At 38.4% G+C, this 24852-nt stretch overlaps 1 protein-coding gene across 1 annotated transcript in view; it reads left to right on the top strand.

Moving 5' to 3' along the window:
- The first annotated feature begins 6076 nt into the window (after nucleotides 1-6076).
- Nucleotides 6077-24852, top strand: part of C20H1orf185 (chromosome 20 C1orf185 homolog) — a 31125-nt gene continuing 12349 nt past the window's right edge. Inside the window, exons 1-3 of the mRNA XM_073008012.1 lie at nucleotides 6077-6125; nucleotides 10594-10699; nucleotides 16885-17020. Of these exons, the coding sequence (XP_072864113.1) occupies nucleotides 6077-6125; nucleotides 10594-10699; nucleotides 16885-17020 (291 nt within the window). The remainder of the gene's footprint in view (nucleotides 6126-10593; nucleotides 10700-16884; nucleotides 17021-24852) is intronic.

Below are 24852 nucleotides of genomic sequence, written 5' to 3'. Positions count from 1 at the left end.
GCCTCCAGAGTAGCTGGGACTACAGGCACCCGCCACCTCGCCCGGCTATATTTTTGTATTTTTTAGTAGAGACAGGGTTTCACCGTATTAGCCAGGATGGTCTCGATCTTCTGACCTGATGATCCGCCCATCTTGGCCTCCCAAAGTGCTGGGATTACAGGCTTGAGCCACCGCGCCCGGCCTATTTTTTTTTCATTTGGTTAATTTTACTAGAGATTTGTTCATTTTATTAGTCTTTACCAAGAATCATAAATTTTATTTCATTAATTTCTGTTCTTTATTATTTTCTTCCTCTACTTTCTTTGAGTTTATTTTGCTGGTCTTTTTCAACTTGTAATTTGTATGCTAAGTTCATTAGTTTTCAAACTTCTTTTCTAATATATGCATTTAGGGCCATATATTTTCCTTAAATTTGGCTCCAGCTGTGTTCCTATGAGTATTTATGCATAGTATTTTCATTATTATCTAGTTCTGCGTATTTTCTAGGTTCTACTGATTTCTTCTTTAATCAATAAGTTATTTACAATGTGATTTTAAATTTCCCCAAGCACGGGAGCTTTTCTTAGGGTATATTTTAGGTTATTCATGTAGAGATTAATTGCATTATTGTCAGAGAACATGGTATATATAATAATGATATTATAAAACTTGTTGAGTCTTAACCAGGTACAGTGGCTCACACTTGGAATTCCAGCACTTTGAGAGGCCGAGGTGGGAGGATCCCTTGAGGCCAGGAGCTCAAGACGAATCTGGGCAACACAGGGAGACTCCCTCTCTACAAAAAAATTAAAAATTAGCCAGGGATGGTGACACACATGTGTAGTCCTAGATACTTAGGAGGCTGAGGTGGGAGGATGAGTTGAGCCCAGGACTTCAAGACTATAATGAGCTACGATCATGCCACTGCACTCCAGCCTGGGCAACAGAGTGAGATCTTGACTCAAAAGAAAAAAAAAAACCCACAAAAACCACGGAACAAACAAAAACTTGTTGAGTCTTGCTTTATGGCCTGATATTATTATATGCATGTTAAGTTTCAGATGTCTTTCCCTTTTTTTTTGACTGAGTCTCAGTCACCCAGGCTGCAGTGCAGTGGTGCAATCTCTGCTCACTGCAACCTCTGCCTCCTGGGTTCAAGCAACTCTCCTGCCTCAGCTGCTCTGATAACTGGGACCACAGGTGCGCACCATCACACCTGGTTAATCTTGTGTATTTTTAGTAGAGATGGGATTTCACCATATTGGCCATGCTGGTCTTGAATTCCTGACCTCAGGTGATCTGCCTGCCTTGGCCTCCCAAACTGCTGGGATTACAGGCATGAGCCACTGTGCCCAGCCATTATGTTATTAATTTCTTATAATGTTATCTTATTTATTCCTTGCTGTAATTCTGTGAGATAGTATGATTCTCATTTTTCAGGTGAGAACATTAAGATCCACCCAATATCATGAGTAGCTTTTCAAAGTTCAGGATCCAGTTAGGGTTTTTTTTTTTTTTTTTTTGAGACGGAGTCTCACTCTGCCGCCCAGGCTGGAGTGCGGTGGTGCAATCTCAGCTCACTGCAAGCTCCGCCTCCCGGGTTCACGCCATTCTCCTGCCTCAGCCTCCTGTGTAGCTGGGACTACAGGTGCCCGCCACCGCACCCGGCTAATTTTTTGTATTTTTAGTAGAGACAGGGTTTCACCGTGTTAGCCAGGATGATCTCAATCTCCTGACCTTGTGATCCGCCCATCTCGGCCTCCCAAAGTGCTAGGATTACAGGCGTGAGCCACCACGCCCGGCCTCAGTTAGGCTTATATCAGATCAAAGCAGACACTAACTATAAACAATCAGTATGGTCCACTTTACATACTGGCTGCATATCAGCCCAGCATATATTTCATTATAGATTTTTAAACCTCAGAGTGAGGATTATTCTTATTTTAAACAGCTTTTTATCCCCCGTTGGTGCCCCATGGTCCCCCATGCAATGTTTCACACATATTTGCTGTTCAACAGATATTTGTTGATTGGGCTAAACCACTTATATACAGCATAAACCTAAGAATGAAATCTGGCAAAACTCAAGAAGAGCAAAATAAACAGGTAGTTTGTGAATATTCAAAAATAAAAGCAGGACTTACAGTTCTGGAAACATTGCCAAAAATAATCTGAAAATACTCCTGGTACAAATACTAAGTACTTCTGATTTAATATATAGGTCTATAACATATAAATATATAACACATAAATATATAAATATGTGAATATAGGTGGGCTGAGGAAGAAGGACCTACAAACGCAATTATAGACATAGAATTGGGAGGAAAACCAAGTGAATTTAAGTTATAGACATTAAGGCAAGAGAGGGAGAAAAGTCAGTAGTGACTTTTGGATTTTGTGTTAATGAAGTTCTTCATCACTGTGGAAATAGAACTTGTATGGAAGTAGAAATTTTTATTTTAATAAGTTTGGCTATAAATGGTAAGAAAAGGGCCATTGTAAGCTGGAGGGTGCTGTAGTGACAGAGTTTTATTTATTTTCATATGGAAAAGTCATAATCAGGTTTAAGACTTAATCCCTTTGACTAGGCTATTTCTTACAGTCTAAATCTTAAGATTCGGCTCAAGTGTCATTTCTAGAAAACTGTTTTTGCATTGGGCCAAAAACTGCCTCTGTTGTTACAGCACTGTAAACAGGTTATTCTCATAACACTCAGGATATTTTAAGGAACAGATATGTTTAAATTACTTGTCCCCTTCTAGATTGTATGCTCCATAATCATGTGTTACTTCCCTTCCCCTTCCCCTTCCCCTTCCGCTTCCCCTTCCCCTCCCCCTCCCCCACCCCCTCCTCCTCCCCCACTTCCCTCCTCCTCCCCCACCTCCCTCCTCCTCCCCCACCTCCCTCCTCCTCCCCCACCTCCCTCCTTCTCCCCCACCTCCCTCCTTCTCCCCCACCTCCCTCCTCCTCCCCCTCTCCCCCCTCCCCCTCCTTCTCCTTCTCCTTCTCCTTCTCCTCCTTCTCCTTCTCCTTCTCCTTCTCCTTCTCCTTCTTCAATGAAGTCTTGTTCTGTCACCCAGGCTGGAGTGCAGCACTGCAATCTCGGCTCAGTGCAATCTCTGCCTCTCGGGTTCAAGCTATTCTCCTGTCTCAGCCTCCCAAGTAGCTGGGATTACAGATGTGCACAACAACGTCTGCCTAATTTTTTGTTTTGTTTTGTTTTTAGTAGAGATGGGGTTTCACCATGTTGGCCAGGCTGGTCTTGAACTCCGCATCTCAGATGATCTGCCTGACTCAGCCTCCCAAAGTGCTGGGATTACTGGTGTGAGCCACCATGCCCCACCTGTTACTTATCTTTGACTCACCAGTTCTTGACTAGTATTTGGCAATAGAAAATTATCAGGCAATGTTTAACTATGCAGCCTTGAAAAAAAAAAAAACAACTTTCTCCTATCTTTCTGTAGATCTTCCTATGTCTTTATTTTGTATTATTCTTCCATTATAACACCATAATACTTTTAAATTGAACTTAAAAAATATGTACGTCCTTCCTACTAAGCAGCATACTTCTTGGGGGGAAGAACCTTATATTATCCATTTTTTAATACTAGCATCTATCATTTATCCATTGAATATTTAATCATTTATTGAGTAACCAGTCATTATTCTAAACTCTGAGAATACTATAGTGGAAAAGACTTATGTTCTATTGGCTCTGAGAAGACAGACAATAGACAATCAACCAATGAATAAAGAATATTATTAATGATTGTTATTAAAGACAAAGAAATGGAGTGATAGAGTAACTATTGAAAGTGGGGAATTACTTTAGATAGGATACTTAAGAGTGGAGTCAAAAAAAGTAAAAATACTATCTTTGTATATAATATGACTTTATGATATATATTGACTAAACCTTCAGAGTAGGAGCAGAACTTAGTGATCGCACAGTCAAGCCTTCTCATTTTACAAATTGATTTAGACAGAAAGCAAGACTTGTTGAAGGTATTAGCAAATATGTAATTTTTCCTTCCCGTAGTAAAATGTTTTGCAAACTTTCATGTTCTTTATATCTCATTGAAATTCCCCTGAGAGGTAAATGATTCATTTAAACCAGGGGCTGGAATGGTGTACTAATCACACCTATTTTCTGTCCTAATAGAGAATTTTTAAGGAGAGGAAAGGTAGGAGGGCAGAGATTCTCAGAGCTGAAAGTGAAGTGGGCTATAACACAGTGATAAAAATATAGAAGGTGCTACAAGGAGACTTGTAATGTCTGAATAGATGAGTCAGGAATTATATATGAAGCCTAAAATTTTTTTTCTGATTTTCCTAAGATATTCGTGGTAGAAAATTTGATATACAGAAAGGTCTAGAGTGAAAATTGTACCTATAAGCCCTTACCCCAGGAATAATCAATGGTGATTATTTTCTTTATACAAATAGTTTTTCAACTCTCTCTCCCTCTCTCTCTTTCTTTTTTTTTTTTTAAACAAAATTGAGATTATATTATGTCTATAGTTTTTAAATATTTGAGAAAAGGAAACCAGCCTTGGCAAAAAAAGTGAGACTCTGTCTCTAAAAAAAATTAAAAAGATTAGCCAGGAATGGTGGCATGTGCCTGTAAGTCCTAGTTACTTGGGAGGCCAAGGCGGGAGGATCAGAGGATCACTTGAGCCCCAGGAGTTCAAGGCTCTAGTGAGCAATGATTGTGCCACTGCATTCCAGCCTGGGCAACAAAGTCAGGCCTTGTCTCCAATACATATTGGAGAAAAGCAGAAAAATGAAAAGGAAAAAGAATAGTAAACACCCATGTAATCTCCTCATAAATGAACATTTTTTTGCTGATGTAAGCTTCAGATCTGTAATTTTTTTTTTTTTTTTTTTTTTTTTTTTTTTTTTTTTTTAGACAGAGTCTTGCTCTGTTGCCAGGCTATAGTGCAGTGGTGCAATCTCGGCTCACTGCAACCTCCAACTCCCTGGTTCAAGCGATTCCCCTGCCTCAGCCTCCCGAGTAGCTGGAATTACAGGCACATGCCACCACGCTCAGCCAATTTTTTGTATTTTTAGTACAGATGGGGTTTCACCGTGTTGGCCAGGATGGTTCCGATCTTCTGACCTCATGGTCCGCCCACCTCAGCCTCCCAAAATGAACCACAGTGCCTTGCCCAGATCTGTAATTTTTTTAGAAAAATCAAATATCAGGCATGGTGGCTCATGCCTGTAATCTCAGCTACTCAGGAAGCTGAGATGGGAGAATCACTTGAGACCAGGAGTTCAAGACCAGCCTGGGCAATATAGGGAGACCCTCCCCCAACTTACCCACCACTCCATAAAGGCTGCTGCGAAGGTAGTGAGTCTTAATTGATTGTGCACAGTCAGTTGCAGATCGAACTCCTTGTTCAGTTCTTTCTTCTCTTATCACTACTGCACTTGGCTAGTCTAAAAAAGTGTTTAAAAAAAGAAAAAGCAATGAAATATTATAGATAAAGTCTAAGTTTGTGTTCTATTCACAGTGCCATCCATCACTTTCCCCACTGAAAGACAACTAATATTAAAAGTTGGTGTACTTTAATACTTTTTAAATATTTAATTGTTAAAAATACTATTATTTTGTGTTTTCTTTAAATGTGCATAAGTGAAATCAGTACATAGTTGGAATCATTGAATATACATTTATAGAACTTGCCTTTTTATATTATTTTTTCAGTTTTATTCATACTGACACATATAGATCTAGTTTTTGATAAGTCATAAGTGGTAAGTTTGATGAAGTTTCAGTCAACAGACCTATAGAAGCACCCAGATCAAGAAACAGAACATTACCAACATCCCAGATTTCCCCCTGATGTCAGTGTTTGAATTTTATGTCTGCCTTCTTTTGCTCCACATTACGTTTATAAAATTTATCCATTTTGTTGTGCATAGTTGTAGTTTATTCTTTCTCATTGCAGTAAATATTTTGTTTTCTTTAATTAATTCAACTTTTAAATTTATCCATTCAACTATTGATTGGCATTTAGACAGTTTCCAATTTGTGGGCTATGTCAAGTAGTGCTCCTACAAATATTTTAGTACATGTTTTTGGGAACACATGTATGCTCCTCAGTTGGGTATTTGTCTAAGAGTTGAATTGCTGGATCGTAAGTATGCATGTGTTCAGCTTTCATAATGGGGATAAACAATTTTTTAAAGTATTTTACCAAATTACATTCTCAACACCAGTGAATGAGAGTTCAGGCTACTCTGCCTCCTTGCCAGCACTTCATATTCTCTTTTTCATTTTAGGCACTGTATATAGTGGTCATAGTATCTCATTGTGGTTTAATTTTCACTTCCTTAATGATTAATAACATTTTTACATGTTTATCGGCCATTTAGATTCTCTTTTATGATACTCTTAAAATTTTGGTTGTTTTGTTTTTTTTAAATTGACATAATTATGCACATTTATGGGGTACAGTGTGATATTTTGATACATGTGTATAATGTGTAATACTCAAATCAGTGTTATTAGGCTATCCCTCACCTCACACATTTATCTTTGTATTTAGAATATTACCATTCTTTTCTTCTAGCTACTTTGAAATATATAATACATTATTGTTAACTGTTGTCACCCTGGTCTGCCTTTAAACATTAGAGAACATATTCCTTCTAACTGTATGTTTGTACCCATTAACCAACTTCTCGTCATCCTCCCCTCCCCTACTCCCTTCCCAGTCTCTGGTAACCACCATTTTACTCTCTTCCTCATGAGATCCCCTTTTTAAGCTCCTACATATGAATGAGAATTTACAATTTTTGTCTTTCTTTTCCTGGCTTATTTCACTTATGACTTCCAGTCCCATCCATGTTGCTGCAAATGTTTTATTTGTTTTTAGGACTGAATAATATTCCATTGTGTGTATATACCACATTTTCTTTATTCATTCATTTATTGATGGACACCTAGGTTGATTCCATATCTTGGCTATTGTGAATAATGCTGCAACAAATACAGGGGTACAGATGTCACTTTGGTATACTGATTTCCTTTCCTTTCCTTTGAATATATATGCAGAAGTGGAATTGCTGAATCATATGGTAGTTTTATTTTTAGGTTTTTGAGAAAACTCCATATTGTTTTTCATAATGGCTGTACTATTTTGCATTCTCACCAACAGTCTATAAGGGTTCCCCTTTCTCTGCATCCTTGCCAGCATTTGTTATTTTTTGTCTTTTTGATAATAGCCATTCTAACCGGGGTAAGATAATATCTCATTGTGGTTTTGATTTGCATTTCCCTGATGATAGTGATGCTACATTTTTTCATATACCTGTTGGTCATTTGTGTATCTTTTGAGAAATGTCTATTCAGATCATCTTCCCATTTTTAATCAGATTGTATTTCTTTGATGCTGAGTTGAGTTCCTTGTATATTTTAAATATTAATCCCTTGTCAGACTAATAGTTTGCAAATATTTTCTGCCATTCTACCGGTTGTCTCTTCGCTTTGTTGATTGTTTCCTTTGCTGTGCAGAAGCTTTTTAGTTTGATATAATCTCATTTATCTATTTTTGCTTCTGTTACCTGTGCTTTGGAGGTCTTATTCATAAAACGTTTTCTCAAACCATTGTCCTGAAGCATTTCCCCTATTATTTTTTCTAGTTGTTTTATAGTTTGGACTCTTACATTTAAGTCTTTAATCCATTTTGAGTTGATGTTTGTATATGGTGAGAGATAAGGGTCTTCCGCAGATGGAGAGCCAGTTTTCCCTGCAAGAGGTTGTTCTTTCCCCAGTGAGTGTTCCTGGCACTTTGGCAAAAATCAGTTGGCTGTAGACATGTAGATTTATTTCTGGGTTCTCTATCCTGTTCCATTAGCCTATGTTTCTGTTTTTTATGCCAATGCTATGCTGTTTTGGTTATTATAGCATTGTAGTATATTCTGAAGTCAGATAGTGTGATACCTCCAACTTTTTTTTTTCCCCCCCTCAGGATTGCTTTAGCTATTCAGGGTGTTTTGTGGTTTCATACACATTTTATAATTTTTTCCTATTTCTGTGAAGAATTTCATTGTTATTTTGATATGGATTGTATTGAATCTGTAGATTGCTTTGGTTACCCTTAAACTTTTAACATCTATACTTAACTGTTTTTCTAAAAAAAAATCTAAAGATATTCACTGCCTGTATTCCTCATCCAATCTAGATGATAAAGTACCTTAGCAACATTTAAATTACTACTATTCCCCCACTTACCAGTTCTATTCTTTTGGGAAAGTTATTTAGCCTCAATTTGCCTCATCTGTTTTCTCATTGTAAAGTGCAGAAATCATAGTATTTAACTTGTAGAATTTGGAGAAGTAAATAAGTTAATGTTTATAAAGCACTTTGAATAGTACCTGGCATATAGTATTTGCAGTGTAAATGTTAGATATATTTTTCATATATAGCATCATTATAACTTATTTAATTGATTTCCCAATTTGGGGCATTTGGACTTTTTATATTAAAAGTATCACTTTCAGAAATAATCTTATATAACCTTTTTGTACCACTAATTAATTCCTGAATGTAGACATTTCTAATCTCAAAGAAAACCAAGATTTGACAGGCACTATCTTGAAGCTGGAAATTACTTACGAAACAATAAAAATATGGAAATGACAAAAGACTTTATCATGTCATATTCTTAGTGGAACTTGATAATACATTCACACAAAGATCTTCAATTAGTTTTATACTCAGTCTTTTCCCAAAATAATATACTCCTCAGTTGCCTTAATGTTCAAGTTCTATAAAGCCTCCTAAGAAAGTTTCCTTTCTCAGCTGGGCGCGATGGCTTACTCCTGTAATCCCAGCACTGTACGAGGCCAAGGCGGGTGAATCACTTGAGGTCAGGAATTAGAGACCAGCCTGGCCAACACAGTAAAACCCCATGTCTACTAAAAATACAAAAATTAGCCAGGCATGGTGGTGTGCACCTGTAGTCCCAGCTACTTGGGAGGGTGAGGCAGGAGAACCGCTTGAACCCGGGAGTCGGAGGTTGCAGTGAGCCGAGATCTCACCACTGTACTCCAGCCTGGGTGACAGAGCGTCTTGCTCAAAACAAACAAAAAAACAAAACAAAACAAAAACAGAAATCTTTCTTTCCGTCTTTCGCTTTTTGAAAGCTTTCTACGGTTTACTTTATGCAGATTTCAGAATCTTAATGAAGACTTGACCAACCTATAATTACTCCATGCCTTCTTCATTCCTATTTTTAATACATACCAGAATTATGATAATTTGTAGCAGGGATAAGATAATAGGAAAAAAAAAAACAAACAGTGGTCTGGCTTTAATTTGCTGCATAACCTTAGTTTATAACTTTTCTTTCGTGGACCTCAGTTTTGCCATCTGTAAAATGAAGGGTAATACCATATAATTCCTATAGGCTTTTCCAATTATAAAATTGGCGATATACTTTTACTTTATATTACTTTCATTTAGTTTTTTTTTTTTTTTTTTTTTTTTTTTTTTTTTTTTTTTTGAGAGGTTTTGCTTTGTTGCCCAGGCTAGAGTACCGTGGGGCAATTTTAGTTCACTGTAACCTCAAATTCCTGGGCTCAAGCAATCCTCCCGCCTCAGCCTCCCAAGTAGCTGGGACTAACAGGCGGGTGCCATCACACCTGGCTAATTTTTTTTTTCTTCTTTCTTTCTTTTTTTTTTTTTTTTGAGATGGAGTCTCTCAGTGTCGCCCATGCTCGAGTGCAGTGGTACTATCTCGGTTTACTAAAACTTCCACCTCCCGGGTTCCAGTGATTCTCCTGCCTCAGCCTCCTGAGTAGCTGGGACTACAGGCATGTGCCACCATGCCTGACTAATTTCTGTGTTTTTAGTAGAGACGGAGTTTCACCATGTTGGTCAGGCTGGTCTCAAACTCCTGACCTCAGGTGCTCCGCCGGTCTCAGCCTCCTAAAGTGCTGGGATTACAGACGTGAACCACGGCGCCCGACCCCTGGTTAATTGTTTTTTAATTTTTTGTAGAGATGGTATTTCACTTTATGGCCGGGCTTGTATCCAACTCCTGGCTTCAAGATCCTTCCGCCTCAGCCTCCCAAAGTGTTGAGATTACAGGCATGAGCCGCCACGCCCATCCTCATTTTACCTTTTAGATAAAACTTATAAAGATTTCTAAGATCTTAGTATTTGTTACTTTATTACTCTTATCTGCCTCCTTATAGAGATTGATACCACAAATCTTAAAATGAAAATCTTAAAAAGTCTTATGTTGGAGGGCTGCCAGTAATGATACTGGAGGGAAAAAAAAGCTAGACTGAGAAGGAAGAAAAACAGATAACAAGGTGGTGGCAGCTGTACAAACACAAACGAAACCTAGGTTTCAAATACTGGCATCATCAAAGAAATGTGCCCTGGGCCATAATCATCAGGAAGCCCTGTGTAATTCTCCAGTCCAGGGTTGTGGAGTTTATTAGAATTGCACAGGACTAGAACTCCCATCTCCCAATCTCCTAGTTAATGTCTTAACACTACAACCTGCTGTATCATTTGAAGTATATCATTTAACTTTACCTAGAGAATAAAAATACACGTGTGAAATAATCTTTTGTAATTTATTTGTATAGGTTTTTTTAATTACTTAACCTATTTTCTGGCTGCTGGTGCAGTTACTTTGGGAATTGGTTTCTTTGCTTTGGCATCAGCTTTGTGGTTCCTGATTTGCAAACGAAGGTAAGGTTTATTCGAATATTTCTTTAACCTTTTTTTCTTTTAAAAATGCAATAAAGGACTTTTTCAAATGGTAGTAAACTTAAATAACTATGACAGTATTGATTGTGTAGTTTGGGATTTGGTTATAGACCCTTTGGTTGGGGATAGAAGGCTTTACATTTTTTAAGTAGCCTGAAAAAAGAAGTACTGGTAATAGGAATGTTCATGCATTAAAATTTTAAAGGATAACAAGATCTACTTTCTTTTTCTTTTTCTTTTTCTTTTCCCCCTTTTCTTGAGACAGAGTCTTGCTCTGTCGCCCAGGCTGGAGTGCAGTGTCACGATCTTGGCTCACTGCAAACTCTACCTCCTGGGTTCAAGGGATTCTCCTGTCTCAGCCTCCTGAGTAGCTGGGATTACAGGCTCGCTACACCATGCCCATCTATTTTTGTATTTTTAGTAGAGACGGAGTTTCACCATGTTGGCCAGGCTGGTCTCGAACTCCTGACCTCAGATGATCCGCCCGCCTGAGCCTCCCAAAGTGCTGGGATTACAGGCGTGAGCCACCGTGCCGAGCCTTTATTTTCTAGAAGACATGGGTTTGATTGTAAGCGAAGGTGAAAACGTTTTTTTAAATTGACTCCCAATTTTAGAGATTGAAAACATTACAGAAAAGGAAAGAAACTTTTTCTTTAGGAGATATTTCAGAAAAAAGCTGATTAAATGCCCTGGTATGGTCTGAAAGTAGTCTTTTGCCAGAAACAGAAAAAAGATCATTTGACACCTTAATTCCTTTCAACTGAAAAACTTGGTGTTTCTAATTATTTAATCATTTCAGGCCAGGTGCGGTGGCTCACGCCTGTAATCCCAGCACTTTGGGAGGCCAAGGTGGGTGGATCACCTGGGGTCAGGAGTTTGAGACTAGCCTGGCCAAAATGGTGAAGCCCTGTCTCTACTAACGATCAAAAAATTAGCCAGATGTAGTGGCACACACCTGTAGTCCCAGCTGGTCAGGAGGCAAAGACAGGAGAATCGCTTGAACCCAGGAGGTAGAGGTTGCAGTGAGCCGAGATCGTGCCATTACACTCCAGCTGGGGTGAAAAGAGTGAAACTCCATCTCAAAAATAAATACATACATATATACATACATACATACGTAAATTCAGTGTTTGCATTGTCTAATGTTTAAAATATATAAATTGTAACATAATCTTCCCACAGAGTCTCCCGGTGCTCCCTGCTTCAAATGAATACACACTACTCATCTACCTTCAGAAGTCAGAAACCGAGAAATTATTCACTTATTCATTCTTTCAACAAATATTTATTAGGTGCTTGCCATTGTTCTAGGTATTGAGGATACAACTGTGAACAAGTTAAACAAGTTTCTGTTTCATAGATTTGCAATGCCACTAGCAGGGGACAGATAATGAATAAATAAAGTAGTCAGGATATGTGTGTACTAAGGTAGGTTGTATTTAATCTAAGATCTGAGTTAGAAGGAACCAGACATATGAAGACTTTTAAACTGAAAGCAGAGCAAATACAAAGACCCTAAGGAATGGTCTTGACATGTTTAACAAACAGAAAGAAGGCCAATGTGAATAATCTGCAGTGAGAAAGGGAAACAATCATGAGATTGAAGAGACGTGTAAGGGCCAGATCACTTAAGAATTTGTAGGCTAGAGTATGAAGTTTATTTGTGCCATTGGCAGTTTCTAAACAAGGGGAATAGCACTGTCATCATAATAGCTAACACTGACTGCTTTCTACATAGTCACTGTTACAAGTGCTTCATACATTATCTCATTCAGACTTAACCCCATGAGGTAGAAGTAATATTATCTCCATTTTAAAGACTATTCTAGGCCAGGTGCGGTGACTCATGCCTGTAATCCCAGCACTTTGGGAGTCCAAGGCAGATGGATCACTTGAGGCTAAGAGTTCAAGACCAGCCTGGCCATCATGGCAAAACTTTGTCTCTACTAAAAACACGAAAATTAGCCGGGTGTGGTGGTGCGTGCCTGTAACCCCAGCTACCCAGGAGGCTGAGCTATGAGAATTGCTTGAACCCTGAAGGCAGAGATTGCAGTGAACCAAGATCGCACTACTGCACTCCAGCCTGGGTGACACAGTGAGACTCTGTCTCAAAAATAAATAAGTAAATAAAGACTATCCTATAGCTGATTTATTTTTTAGTAACTGTTTAAAATTGAGGTGTAGTTTACATACAAGAAACTGCATAGATTTGAAATGTACAGCTATCAGTTTCAACAAATATACACCTATGTAACCACCACTCTATCAAGATATAGAGCTTTTTATTGCCTTAGAAAGTTCCCTCATGCTCCTTTCCAGGCATGACTCCTGACCTCCTACCTCAGAGGCAAGAATTATCCAGGTTTCTATCACCACAGATGAATTTTGCCTATTCTTGGATCATATGGACTTTTTATGTCTGTTTTTTTCACTCATAATATTTTTGAGGCCGGGCACAGTGGCTCATGTCTGCAATCCCAGCACTTTGGGAGGCTGAGGTGGGCAGATCTCTTGAGGTCAGGAGTTGGAGACCAGTGAACGGTGAAACCTGGTCTCTACTAAAAATACAAAAATTAATCAGGTATGGTGGCGCATGCCTGTAATCCCAACTACTTGGGAGGCTGAGGCAGGAGAATCACTTGAACCCAGATGGCAGAGGTGGCAGTGAGCCGAGATTCTGCCACTGCACTTGAGCCTGGGCAACAGAGCAAGACTCTGTCTCAAAATAATAATATATTTTAGATTCATTTATATTGCATGTATCTATCCATAGTTCACTGTTTTATTGAGTAATATTCCATCTTATGAATATACCTTGGTTTATCTATTCTTTTGTTAATGGACATTGGGGTCATTTTGTTTTTAGCTCTTAGGAAAATGGCTGCCATAAACATTCTTGTATAAATCTTTTGTACACGTACTTTCACTTTTCTTAAGTAAATACCTAAAACGAGAATTGTTGGATCATATGATTCGCTTTATTAGAAACTGCCAAATTTTTCCAAAGTGTATATACTCTCCCACCATAAATGTACGAGAGTTTTGATTTACACTTTTAAAGATATTTTTAAAATATGTCTCTATGAAGCCTAAATTTTAATGGAACAAGAGTGAAAGCAGAGAGACAAGTCAGGAGACTATTGCAAAGTCCGGATGAGAGTTCACAGTGTCTTGCACTAACATGGAAGTAGAGGAGATGAAAAGATGGAGTTGGATGTGGGATAGGTTTTGCAGGTAGAGTCAGCAGATCTTGTTGACAGATTGGATGAAAATGGCAGAGTTAATGCTGACACATAACTTTTTACCGTAAGCAGATACGTAGTTTATACTTTACTCAGCTCAGTTAAGCTCAGCCATTTACTGAGACAAGGAGATGATGAAAGGGAGGAGCAATTTAGGGGGCTGGTGATAAAAATGAAAGACATTCTTGAATCTCCCCACTCCCACTAAACTTGAACTATCACTAAATTCTACTTACTTTACTTTGTATATTGCTCATATCTATTCGTTTATCTCCTTTACCACTGCCACCATCCTATCCAAGTTCTCACTATCCCCCACAGAGACTACTGCAAAAGGAGTTATAATTGACTCCTACCTTCAGTATCATACTCATTTAATCTTTTCTCCACACTTCTACCAGATATTCTCCAAGGGCAAATCTGATCAAGTCACCCTACCCTTTTTTTTTTGGGAACGGGGTCTCGCTCTGATCTGATCAAGTCACCCTACCCACCCCCCCTTTTTTTTTTTTTTGAATGGAGTCTCACTCTGATCTGATCAAGTCACCCTACCCTTTTTTGGTTTTTGTTTTTGTTTTGAAAGGGAGTCTTGATCTGTTACCAGGCTGGAGTACAGTGGCGTGATCTTGGCTCACTACAACCTCTGCCTCCCAGGTTCAAGCAATTCTCCTACCACAGCCTCCTGAGTAGCTGGTACTACAGGTTCATGCCACCACATCCAGCTAATTTTTGTATTTTTAGCAGAGACAGGGTTTTGCTATGTTGGCCAGGTTGGTCTTGAACTCCTGACCTTAGGTGATCCGCCCTCCTCGGCCTCCCAAAGTGCTGGGATTACAAGCGTGAACCACTGCGCCCAGCCCAACCTACCCTTCTACCCCACGCTCACTATATTTTAAATGACTTTTCATTGCCTTTGGGATAAAGATAAAACTTTTAAGGGCTTACATGGTCTACCCCTGCACATATTCCCCAATCTCATCTCTCATTTTCCCTCTTGCTTTCTGTGTTTCTGTTACATTGTCCTAATCTGACCAGTAGGTCTTTGTGTATGATATTCTCTCTATCTAGAATATACTTACTTTTACATGTCCCCTCTTCCACCACATTCTACCTAGTAACTACTGCTTTTTCTTCAGATGCCCAGTTAAATCATCCCTTCCTTAATAATAAAGCCTTCCCTGACCTCTCTAACCAGGTTAATTCCCTTAGTTACATCCACAACACCAGGTAACTTTCCTTGACAGCAATTTCCACTGTTGTAATTTTTCATTTTCTTGTGATTATGTTATTAATGTCTGTCTTCTTTTCTAGTATTTAAGCTAGATGGAAGCAATGAAAGTTCCATGAGGGCAGGGGCTGTTCTTTTTCCTCTTACCACTATATATACAACACCCAGCATAATGTCTGGCACATAGTAAATACTCAATAAATATTTGTTGAGAATTGAATTCAATGAATACGTGAATTCTAATTGTTAATGCCTCATTAACATAATATATCTTGAATTAATTTGGAAATATTCTAGTACTTCTGAAAGAAGAAATGGCAATGAGCGTTACTGTTATTATTTGGGAGGATTTTACAATTGATGAGTCTATATTGACACATCACTGTCACCCATATCTTATAGTTTACATTAGGGTTCACTCTTGGTGTTGTATATTCTGTGGGTTTCAATGAATGTTAATGGCATGTATCCACCATTATAGTATCATACAGAGGATTTCACTGCCCTGAAAATCCTTTGTGGTCCATCTATTCATCCCTCCCTCCCCCTAACTCCTGGCAACCAGTGATCCTTTTACTGTCTCCATAGTTTTGCCTTTCCTAGAACGTCATATAGTTGGAATCACATAGTAGTAGCTTTTAAGATTGACCTCTTCTACTTTAGTAATACACATTTAAGTTTCCTCCATGTCTTTTCCTCCCTTAATAGTTCATTTCTTTCTTTTCAATGCTGAAAAATATTCCACTGTTCTTTAAATCCTTAAGTTGAGAATGACTGTTTGAAACTGCATTCCCTTATACTTAACTGTCTTTGATAATCTGAGATTTTACTTGCTGCTTTCTTTTCTTTAACTCTCTCTCACTTATTTTGTGGTTGCATGGATAAGAAAAGATTACAGGTACTCTTCCATTGTGAGTCAATTCAGTTTTCTTCCATTTATTTATTTATTTATTTATTTATTTAGAGGCAGGGTCTCACCCTGTCACCCAGGCTGGAGTGCAGTGGTGCAATCTAGGCTTACTGCAACCTCTACCTCCTGAGTTCAAGCAACTCTGCTGCCTCAGCCACCCTAGTAGCTGGGATTACAGGCATGTGCTACCATGCCCAGCTAATTTTTGTGTGTGTGTTTTTAGTGGAAACAGGGTTTCATCATGTTGGCCAGGCTGGTCTTGAACTCTTGACCTCAAGTGATCCACCTGCCTTGACCTCCCAAAGTGCTGGGATTACAGGCATAAGCCACCGCACCAGCCCCTCTTACTTTTTGCCAGAAATATGATTAAATACCAAAATTGACCAATGAGTTGCATTTTATCTAATTTTCTTCACCATTAAGGATAATTTTACGAAAAGGCTAATTAACACTAAAGTCAACTAATTTTCTCACAACCAGAAAGAAATATATCAAAGACTCCTGGCTAATATTCAAACTGAAAATAATAACCCTGCATACATAGCTTAATTTACATTTCATGAATAAAATAAGTGGTTTAATTTATATTCTATGAATAAAATAGATTTAATGAAATCTAACATATGAGTAGGGAGTATGTAAATTGACTTGTGCTTTTAAAAATAAATATGCTATAATGTATTTATTCTGATTTTAAAGCTTTATGTATAAATAATGGAAATAATGATTTTAATTGTTTTATAATCCAGTTCAGGTTTAATAATATTCTTTATAAAATATTTTTCAGAGAAATATTTCAAAATTCCAAATTTAAAGCAATTGATCAGAGATGCAGGCAAAGACCATCAACGGCAAAGATTAAATCTCATTCTCACTGTGTTTTTATTTCTCGAAATTTTCATACTGGGAGATTCCAATTACAGGTAGGGTGTAATATTTTATAGCAATCTTTTCAAATAATTTCTTTTGATACCATGTTATTAGCATTGCTGTCTTAAAATCCGAAGGACAGAGAATCCTCTGTTATTTCTTAATTTGAGGGACAAACTAGTTAGAGTTTATACTATAGGAAAACTGAAAAGCTAAACGAAAATGTATCACCTTCTATGGTTGTTTCTTCATATCTCTAGCCCAACAACCTACATTCCACATACTGGGATTGCTATAGGGATAAAGATAAATGGCATAAGAAAAACTGAAAGCAAAATTACCAGGCTTTCAAAGGAAAACGATCTGGAGATAAGAGATACTCAGATAGCCTAACCATACCAGCTAATTGAAATTAAATTCACTTTGACAAGGATGTACTAAGCCTTTACTATATTCCAAGCTCCTCTGGACCCCTTTATTGGAGATAGTAAGACATGGCACCTACCTTCAAGGTATATGTGTAGTACAAGTGAGAAAGGCAGACGCCTAATTAACTTTGTGTGATATGGTAAATGTCAACACAATGCTAAACGAACAAAGGTAAAAAAGGCAGAGACTAAAACGATAATAGCTAAGCAAAACAGTGTTTGTTTTGTAGATAGATAAATAGTGACAAACTGATAGATTGTCAAAGTTTCACTATATATCTTGAGTATTCAACTCAAGTTGTACTCGGTGTTCATTGATTTATCAAACATTTGTTGGCTGGCTGTGGCAGCTCACGCCTGTAATCCCAGAACTTTGGGAGGCCAAGGCAGGAGGATTGCTTGAGCCCAGGAACTGGAAGCCAGCCCACGCAACATAGCGAGACCCCATCTCTATAAAAATTTTAAAAATAAAAAAGTAGTTGGATGTAGTGGCTCACGCCTGTAGTCATGGTTGTTCAGGAGGCTGAGGCAGGAGGATCCTTTAAGTACAGGAGTTTGAAATTGTGGTGAGCTATGACGGCGCCACTGCACTCCAGCCTGGGTGACAGAGCAAGACCCTGTCTCAAAAACAAACACTTTTGTTGAGTACTTTATATACGTCAGCACTAGTTTTGCCACTGAGGCTATATAAACAAATAAGATATGAACCCAGCCCTAGATGAGCTCAAAATCAGTAGAGAAGAAAAATATATAAACTAAATAAGTACAACATCATATGATAAGAGCTCACAAAACTGAAGAAGTGCAGACAAAAGAGGCTGAATTGAGGAAGGCTTCACAGAGAAGACATTTCAAACTGGGTTTTAAGAAATGAAGAGAAGTTTGTCAGGAAGAAAGAACAAAGGACGTCTCATGTTCAAAGGCTTGTGGCTATGAAAGAAAGCAATATATTCAATGAAAGTGTTATAATGTTTGAAGCCTAGGATTCAGAAGAGAGTGGTGGAAAAAGACGCTGGGGATGAGATTGCGATGAGCTTCATTTGCATCCTAAGGATTTTGGATTTTACCCCTTAGGCTGCACAGAACCACTGAAGGATTATAGGAATATGGTCAAGAGCATTGTCTGTAGAGCCAGATTACAGATTTCAATTCTGGCTGTACCACCAATAGCTGTATAATGTTAGGCAAGTTACTTAACTTCTCTGTGTCTCAGTTTCCTCGTCTGCAAAATAAAGATAATATCACCTCCACAGAGTTGTGGGATTAAAGGAATTATTATGTGAAAAAGCACTCAGAATAATGCCTGATCCTGTAGTGAGCACCGTACAATTCTACTATTATTTTTACTGGAAGATTTTAAGCAGGTGGATGTAAACATTGAATTAATTCTAAAGGTTATTTCCTCTGACTTTCGAATGAAGGACAGTTTGCAATAGAGATTGCATTGCAGAGAAAAATTGTTTCTGTGTATGCATTTAATATTAATTTATTCAGTACACATCGTGTACTAGGCATTTTGCTAAGTACTAATGATATAATAATACCACCATACTTAACAATGTATAGACACAAATAGACAACTACAAGTGTCATGAATGCAATTTTAATTAGGTTGTTTATTATTCATTCAACAAATATGTAAGAAGTGCTTATATGCCAGGCATTGTGTTAAGCCCCTGGGAATTTGGAGGTGAACAAGGGAGATAGTAGCCCCTGCTTTTATGAAATTTTTAGTGTAGTGGGAGAGAGAAATAATGCACAAGTAAACACAAAATATTATTCAGGATTCTTTTTAATTATTTATTTTTTAATTGATAAACATTGCATATATTTATTATGTACAACATGATGTTTTGAAATACGTGTACTTTGTGGAATGGCTAAATCATGTTAATTAACACGTGTGTTACCTCAAATACTTGTCATTTTTTTGTGGTGAGAACGCTTAAAATCTACTCTCTTAGTGATTTTCAACACTACATTATTAACTATAATCACCATGTTGTACAATAGATTCCTTGAATCTATTCCTCCTAACTAACTGAAATTTTGTATCCTTTGACCGACATCTCCTCTGTCACCCTGCCACCCCTAGTTCCTGGTATCCTGCCACCCTAGCCCACCATTCTACTGTCTGCTTCTACGAGTTCAACTTTTTTAGATTCCACATAGGAGTGAAATCATAGGGTATTTGTCTTTCTGTGCCTGGTTTCTTTTGCTTAATGTGATGTCCTCCAGGTTCATCCAGGTTGTCACAAATGACAAAGTTTCCTTCTTTCTTAAGGCTGTTATTCAGGATCCTTGATATTCAGTGACAGGGACCTCATTCAAACTACAATAAGAAAAAAAGTAGTATAAAAAGGATAAGGTAGTGTCCACCTCAGCCAGGCAATTCCAGTATGAAAGAACTCTTTCGTATCGTCCCTCTTTTTATTAATTCCTGCCTCTGTATTGGCTTCTTCCTCTTCTACTACAGGCAGACTTCTATGGGGCAGGAGGATAAAATGATAACAAAAATAGGTTTAATATAATAAAAAACTATTGATTGATTTCTAACAAAAACTTTTATTGTGAAATATGACATACATGCAGAAGAATATATATACACATACACACATACACAGGCAATTTAAATAATACATGGATTTTTTTATACTCACTACCCAGAATAAAAATAGAATATTACCAGTACCTTTGAGATATTCTGAGTGTTATATATCTGTCACACCTCCAACTCCCACCCTCCACTAAAGGAACCACTATCCTGTAATTGCAGTTAATTATTTCCTTACTTTTCCCTATAGTTTTGCCATAAATGTTACAGAATAATATATTATTAAATTTCATGTGTTTTGAACTCCATATCTAATCTTTCCTTTTATGTGCAGTATTGCATTTCTGAGATTCATCCAGTTGATGTACATAGCCATAGTTCATTGCTTTTACTGTTATTTGGTATTCCATTGTGTGAAAATACCAACTTTTCTGTGATTTACATTAAGTTTGGGGTTGTTTTAAGTTGTTCCTCTATGAAATCTTTATAGGGGCTACACTTAAGAGTAGAATTGCTGCATTATCGGGTCTCAACCTTATTAAATAATCTCAAATTGTTTTCCAAAGTAGCTGTGTCAATATACGTTCCCCCAAAACATATGTAAGTGCACAGATTACTTCATATTTTCAACAATCTTGACATTTTCAGGCTTCTACATTTTTGACAATCTAATGGATGTGTAATGGTATCTGTAGTCTTCATACCTAATTTTTTTCAAGCCATTGTATATTCACAGTAAAATTGAGCAGAAAGTGCAGAGTCCCTCTGTATTCTTTCCCCCCACACAGGCACAGCCTCCCCAGCTATCCATATCCTGCACCAGAGAGGTGCATATGCTACCATTGATGAACCCACATTGATACATAAGAATCCAAAATTCATAGGTTACAATAATGTTCACTTTTGATATTATGTAGTCTATGGGTTTTGACAAATGTACAATCATGTCTTTATTAGTATCATACAGAATAGTTTCATTATCCTAAAAGTCCTGTGTGCTTCTCTGATTTATCCCTCCCTCTACTCTAACCCCTGGCAACCCTTGATCCTTTTAGTGTTTCCATAGTTTTTGCCTTTCCTAGAATAGGCACATTTGTCATGTAGTTGGAATCACACAGTACGTAGTCTTTTCATATTGGCTGCTTTCACCTAGCAATGTGCATTAAGTTTTCTCCATGTATTTTCATGGCTCATGCCTGTAATCCCGGCACTTTGGGAGGCCGAGGTGGGCAGATCACTTAAGGCCAGGAGTTCAAGACCAGCCTGGCCAATACGGTGAAACTCTGTCTCTACTAAAAATACAAAAGTTAGCTGGGTGTGGTGGTGCAGGCCTGTAATCCCAGCTACTTGGGAGGCTGGGTCAGGAGAATCGCTTGAACCTGGGAGGCGGAGGTTGCAGTGAGTCAAGACTATGCCAATGCACTCCAGCCTGGGTGACAGAGCAAGACCCGTCTCAAAAAAAAAGATATGTTTGCAAGAATGGCCTTATACAGAAGTTTTTTAAAAAGAAAAGTTAATATGTGAAGTGTTATAAAAGGTAGTCATTTTCTGGCTAGTTTATAGAAATTATCTCACTGCTGCCACACTACTAAATGCTTTGGTTGACACCACCCATTGGAGTGTAATGACCAGTGGTCCAAGAGCACCTCGGTTCCCCCAGCAAAGTGAATTCCCAACCTTGAGCCAGAGAGCAAAGTCGGGGCCCAGTACAAGGATTGGCCCCTTAAAATATTCTAGAAATGAAGCCAGTTAGTTGAATCTACCTTATACCACAATCAAACCCTCAAGGTCATCAAATAGGAGAAGGGGAAAAAGAAAACATCCACAGGTCAGCAACCTCAGAGATTGATGGTAGATAAACCCACAGTGCAAAAACCCTGACAATTCAAAAAGCCAGAGAGCCTTCTTTCCTCCAAATGACCATATCACCTCTCCAGCAAAGGTTCTGAACCAGGCTGAGATGGCTGAGATGACAGAAATAGAATTCAGAATATGAATAGTAATGAAGATTACTGAGCTACCGAAGTGCATTGAAACCCAGTGCAAGGAAGCTAAAAGTCATGATAAAATGATGCAGGAGCTGACAGATAAAATAGCCAGTATAGAAAAGAACCTCACAAACCTGATAGAGCTGAAAAACACACTACATGAATTTCATAATGCAATCACAAGTATTAATAGCAGAATAGACTAAGCAGAGGAAAGAATCTCAGAGCTTGAAGATGGGCTTTCTGAAATTAGTCAACAAGGGCCGGGCGCGGTGGCTCAAGCCTGTAATCCCAGCACTTTGGGAGGCCAAGACGGGCGGATCACGAGGTCAGGAGATCGAGACCATCCTGGCGAACATGGTGAAACCCCGTCTCTACTAAAAAAATACAAAAAACTAGCCGGGCGAGGTGGCGGGCGCCTGTAGTCCCAGCTACTTGGGAGGCTGAGGCAGGAGAATGGCGTGAACCCGGGAGGTGGAGCTTGCAGTGAGCTGAGATCCGGCCACTGCACTCCAGCCTGGGCAGCAGAGCGAGACTCTGTCTCAAAAAAAAAAAAAAAAAAGAAATTAGTCAACAAGAATAGAGAAAAAAGAATGAATAAAACTTCTGAGAAATATGGGATTATGTAAAGAGACCTAATTTATGACTCATTGGTATCCCCAAAAGAGATGGGGAGAATGGAACCAATATGGAAAATATATTTCAGGATATCATCCATCTCTTTCAGGGAAATACAGAGAACTCCAGTAAGATACTTCACAAGAATATTATCCCCGAAACACATAATCATTGAATTCTCCAAGGTCGAAATGAAAGAAAAAATGTTAAAGGCAGCTAGAGAGAAAGGTCAGGCCACCTACAAAGGGAAGCCCATCAGACTAACTGCAGACCTCTCAAAAGAAACCCTACAAGTCAGAAGAGATTGGGAGCCAATATTCAGCATTCTCAAAGACAAGAAATTCCAACCCAGAATTTCATATCTGGCCAAATTAAGCTTCATGAGCAAAGGAGAAATAAGATCCTTTTCAGACAAGCAAATTCTGAGAGAATTTGTTACTACCATATCTGCCTTATAAAAACTCCTGGAGGAAGCACCAAATATGGAAAGGAAAGACCCTTACCAGCTACTACAAAAACACTGAAGTATACAGACCAGTGACACTATAAAGCAACCACGTAAGCAAGTCTGCAAAATAAGCAGTTAACATAGTGATGACAGGACAAATCCACACATATCAATATTAACCTTGAATGCAACTGGGTTACATGTCTTAATTAGAAGACACAGTAGCAAGCTGGAAAAAAAAGAAGCAAGACCCATTGATATGCTGTCTTCAAGAGACCCATCTCACATGCAACGATACACATAGGCTCAAAATAAAAGAATGATGAAAAATCTACCAAGCAAATGGAAAACAGAAAAAGCAGGGGTTGTAATCCTAGTTTCAGACAAAACAGACTTCAAACCAGCAAATGTTTAAAAAAGACAAAGAAAGGCATTACTTAATAGTAAAGGGTTCAATTTAACAAGAAGATCTAACTATTCTAAATATCTATGCACCCAACACAAGATCATCCAGATTCATAAAGCAAGTTCTTAGACACACCTTCAAAGAGACTTAGACTCCCACGCAATAGTAGTGGGAGAGTTTTACACCCCACTAACAATATTTGACAGATCAATGAGACAGAAAATTAGCAAAGACATTCAGGACCTGAACTCAGCACTGAATCAAATGGACTTGATAGACATCTGCAGAACTCTTCACCCAAAAACAACAGAATATACATTGTTCTCATTGCCACATGGCACGTATTCTAAAATCAATTACATAATCAGAAATAAAACACTCTGGCTGGGTACAGTCACTCATGCCTGTAATCCTAGCACTTTGGGAGGCCAAAGCAGACAGTTTGAGACCAGCCTGGCCAACATGGTGAAACCCTGTCTCTACTAAAAATACAAAAATTAGCCAGGCATGGTGGCATGTGCCTATAATCCCATCTACTCAGGAGGTTGAGGCAGAAGAATCACTTGAACCTGGGAGTCAGAGGTTGCAGTAGGCTGAGATGGCACCACTGCACTCCAGCCTGGATGACACAGCAAGACTCTGTCAAAAAAAAAAAAAAGAAAGAAAGAAAGAAAAGAAGTAGAACACTCCTCAGCAAATGCAAAAGAACAGAAATCCTAACAATCTATCTCTCAGACCAAAACACAATCAAATTAGAAACAGACCAAGAAATTCACTCAAAACTATATAATTACATGGAAATTAAATAAACTGCTCCTGAATGTCTTTTGGGTAAACAATGAAATTAAGGCAGAAATCAAGAAGTTCTTTGAAACTAATGAGATCAAAGGTGCAACATACCAGAATCTCTGGGACATAGCTAAGGCAGTATTAAAAGGGAAACTTATAGCACTAAACACCCACATCAGCAAGTTAGAAAGATATGAAGTTAACAACCTAACATCAAACTAAAAGAACTAGAGAACCGGCCGGGCGCGGTGGCTCAAGCCTGTAATCCCAGCACTTTGGGAGGCCGAGACGGGCGGATCACTAGGTCAGGAGATCGAGACCATCCTGGCTAACATGGTGAAACCCCGTCTCTACTAAAAAATACAAAAAACTACCCAGGCGAGGTGGCGGGAGCCTGTAGTCCCAGATGCTTGGGAGACTGAGGCAGGAGAATGGCATAAACCTGGGAGGCGGAACTTGCAGTGAGCTGAGATCCGGCCACTGCAGTCCAGCCTGGGCGACAGAGCCAGACTCCGTCTCAAAAAAAAAAAAAGAACTAGAGAACCAAGAGCAAACAAATCCCAAAGCTAGCAGAAGACAAGAAATAACCAAAATCAGAGCTGAACTGAAAGAGAATGAGACACACACACACACACACACAAAAATTCAAAAGAT

Source organism: Chlorocebus sabaeus, chromosome 20 (assembly GCF_047675955.1).
Source record: "Chlorocebus sabaeus isolate Y175 chromosome 20, mChlSab1.0.hap1, whole genome shotgun sequence".
Lineage (NCBI taxonomy): Eukaryota > Metazoa > Chordata > Mammalia > Primates > Cercopithecidae > Chlorocebus > Chlorocebus sabaeus.
Note: the sequence above shows the minus strand (reverse complement) of the source record. Positions and strands in the feature narration are given on the sequence as shown.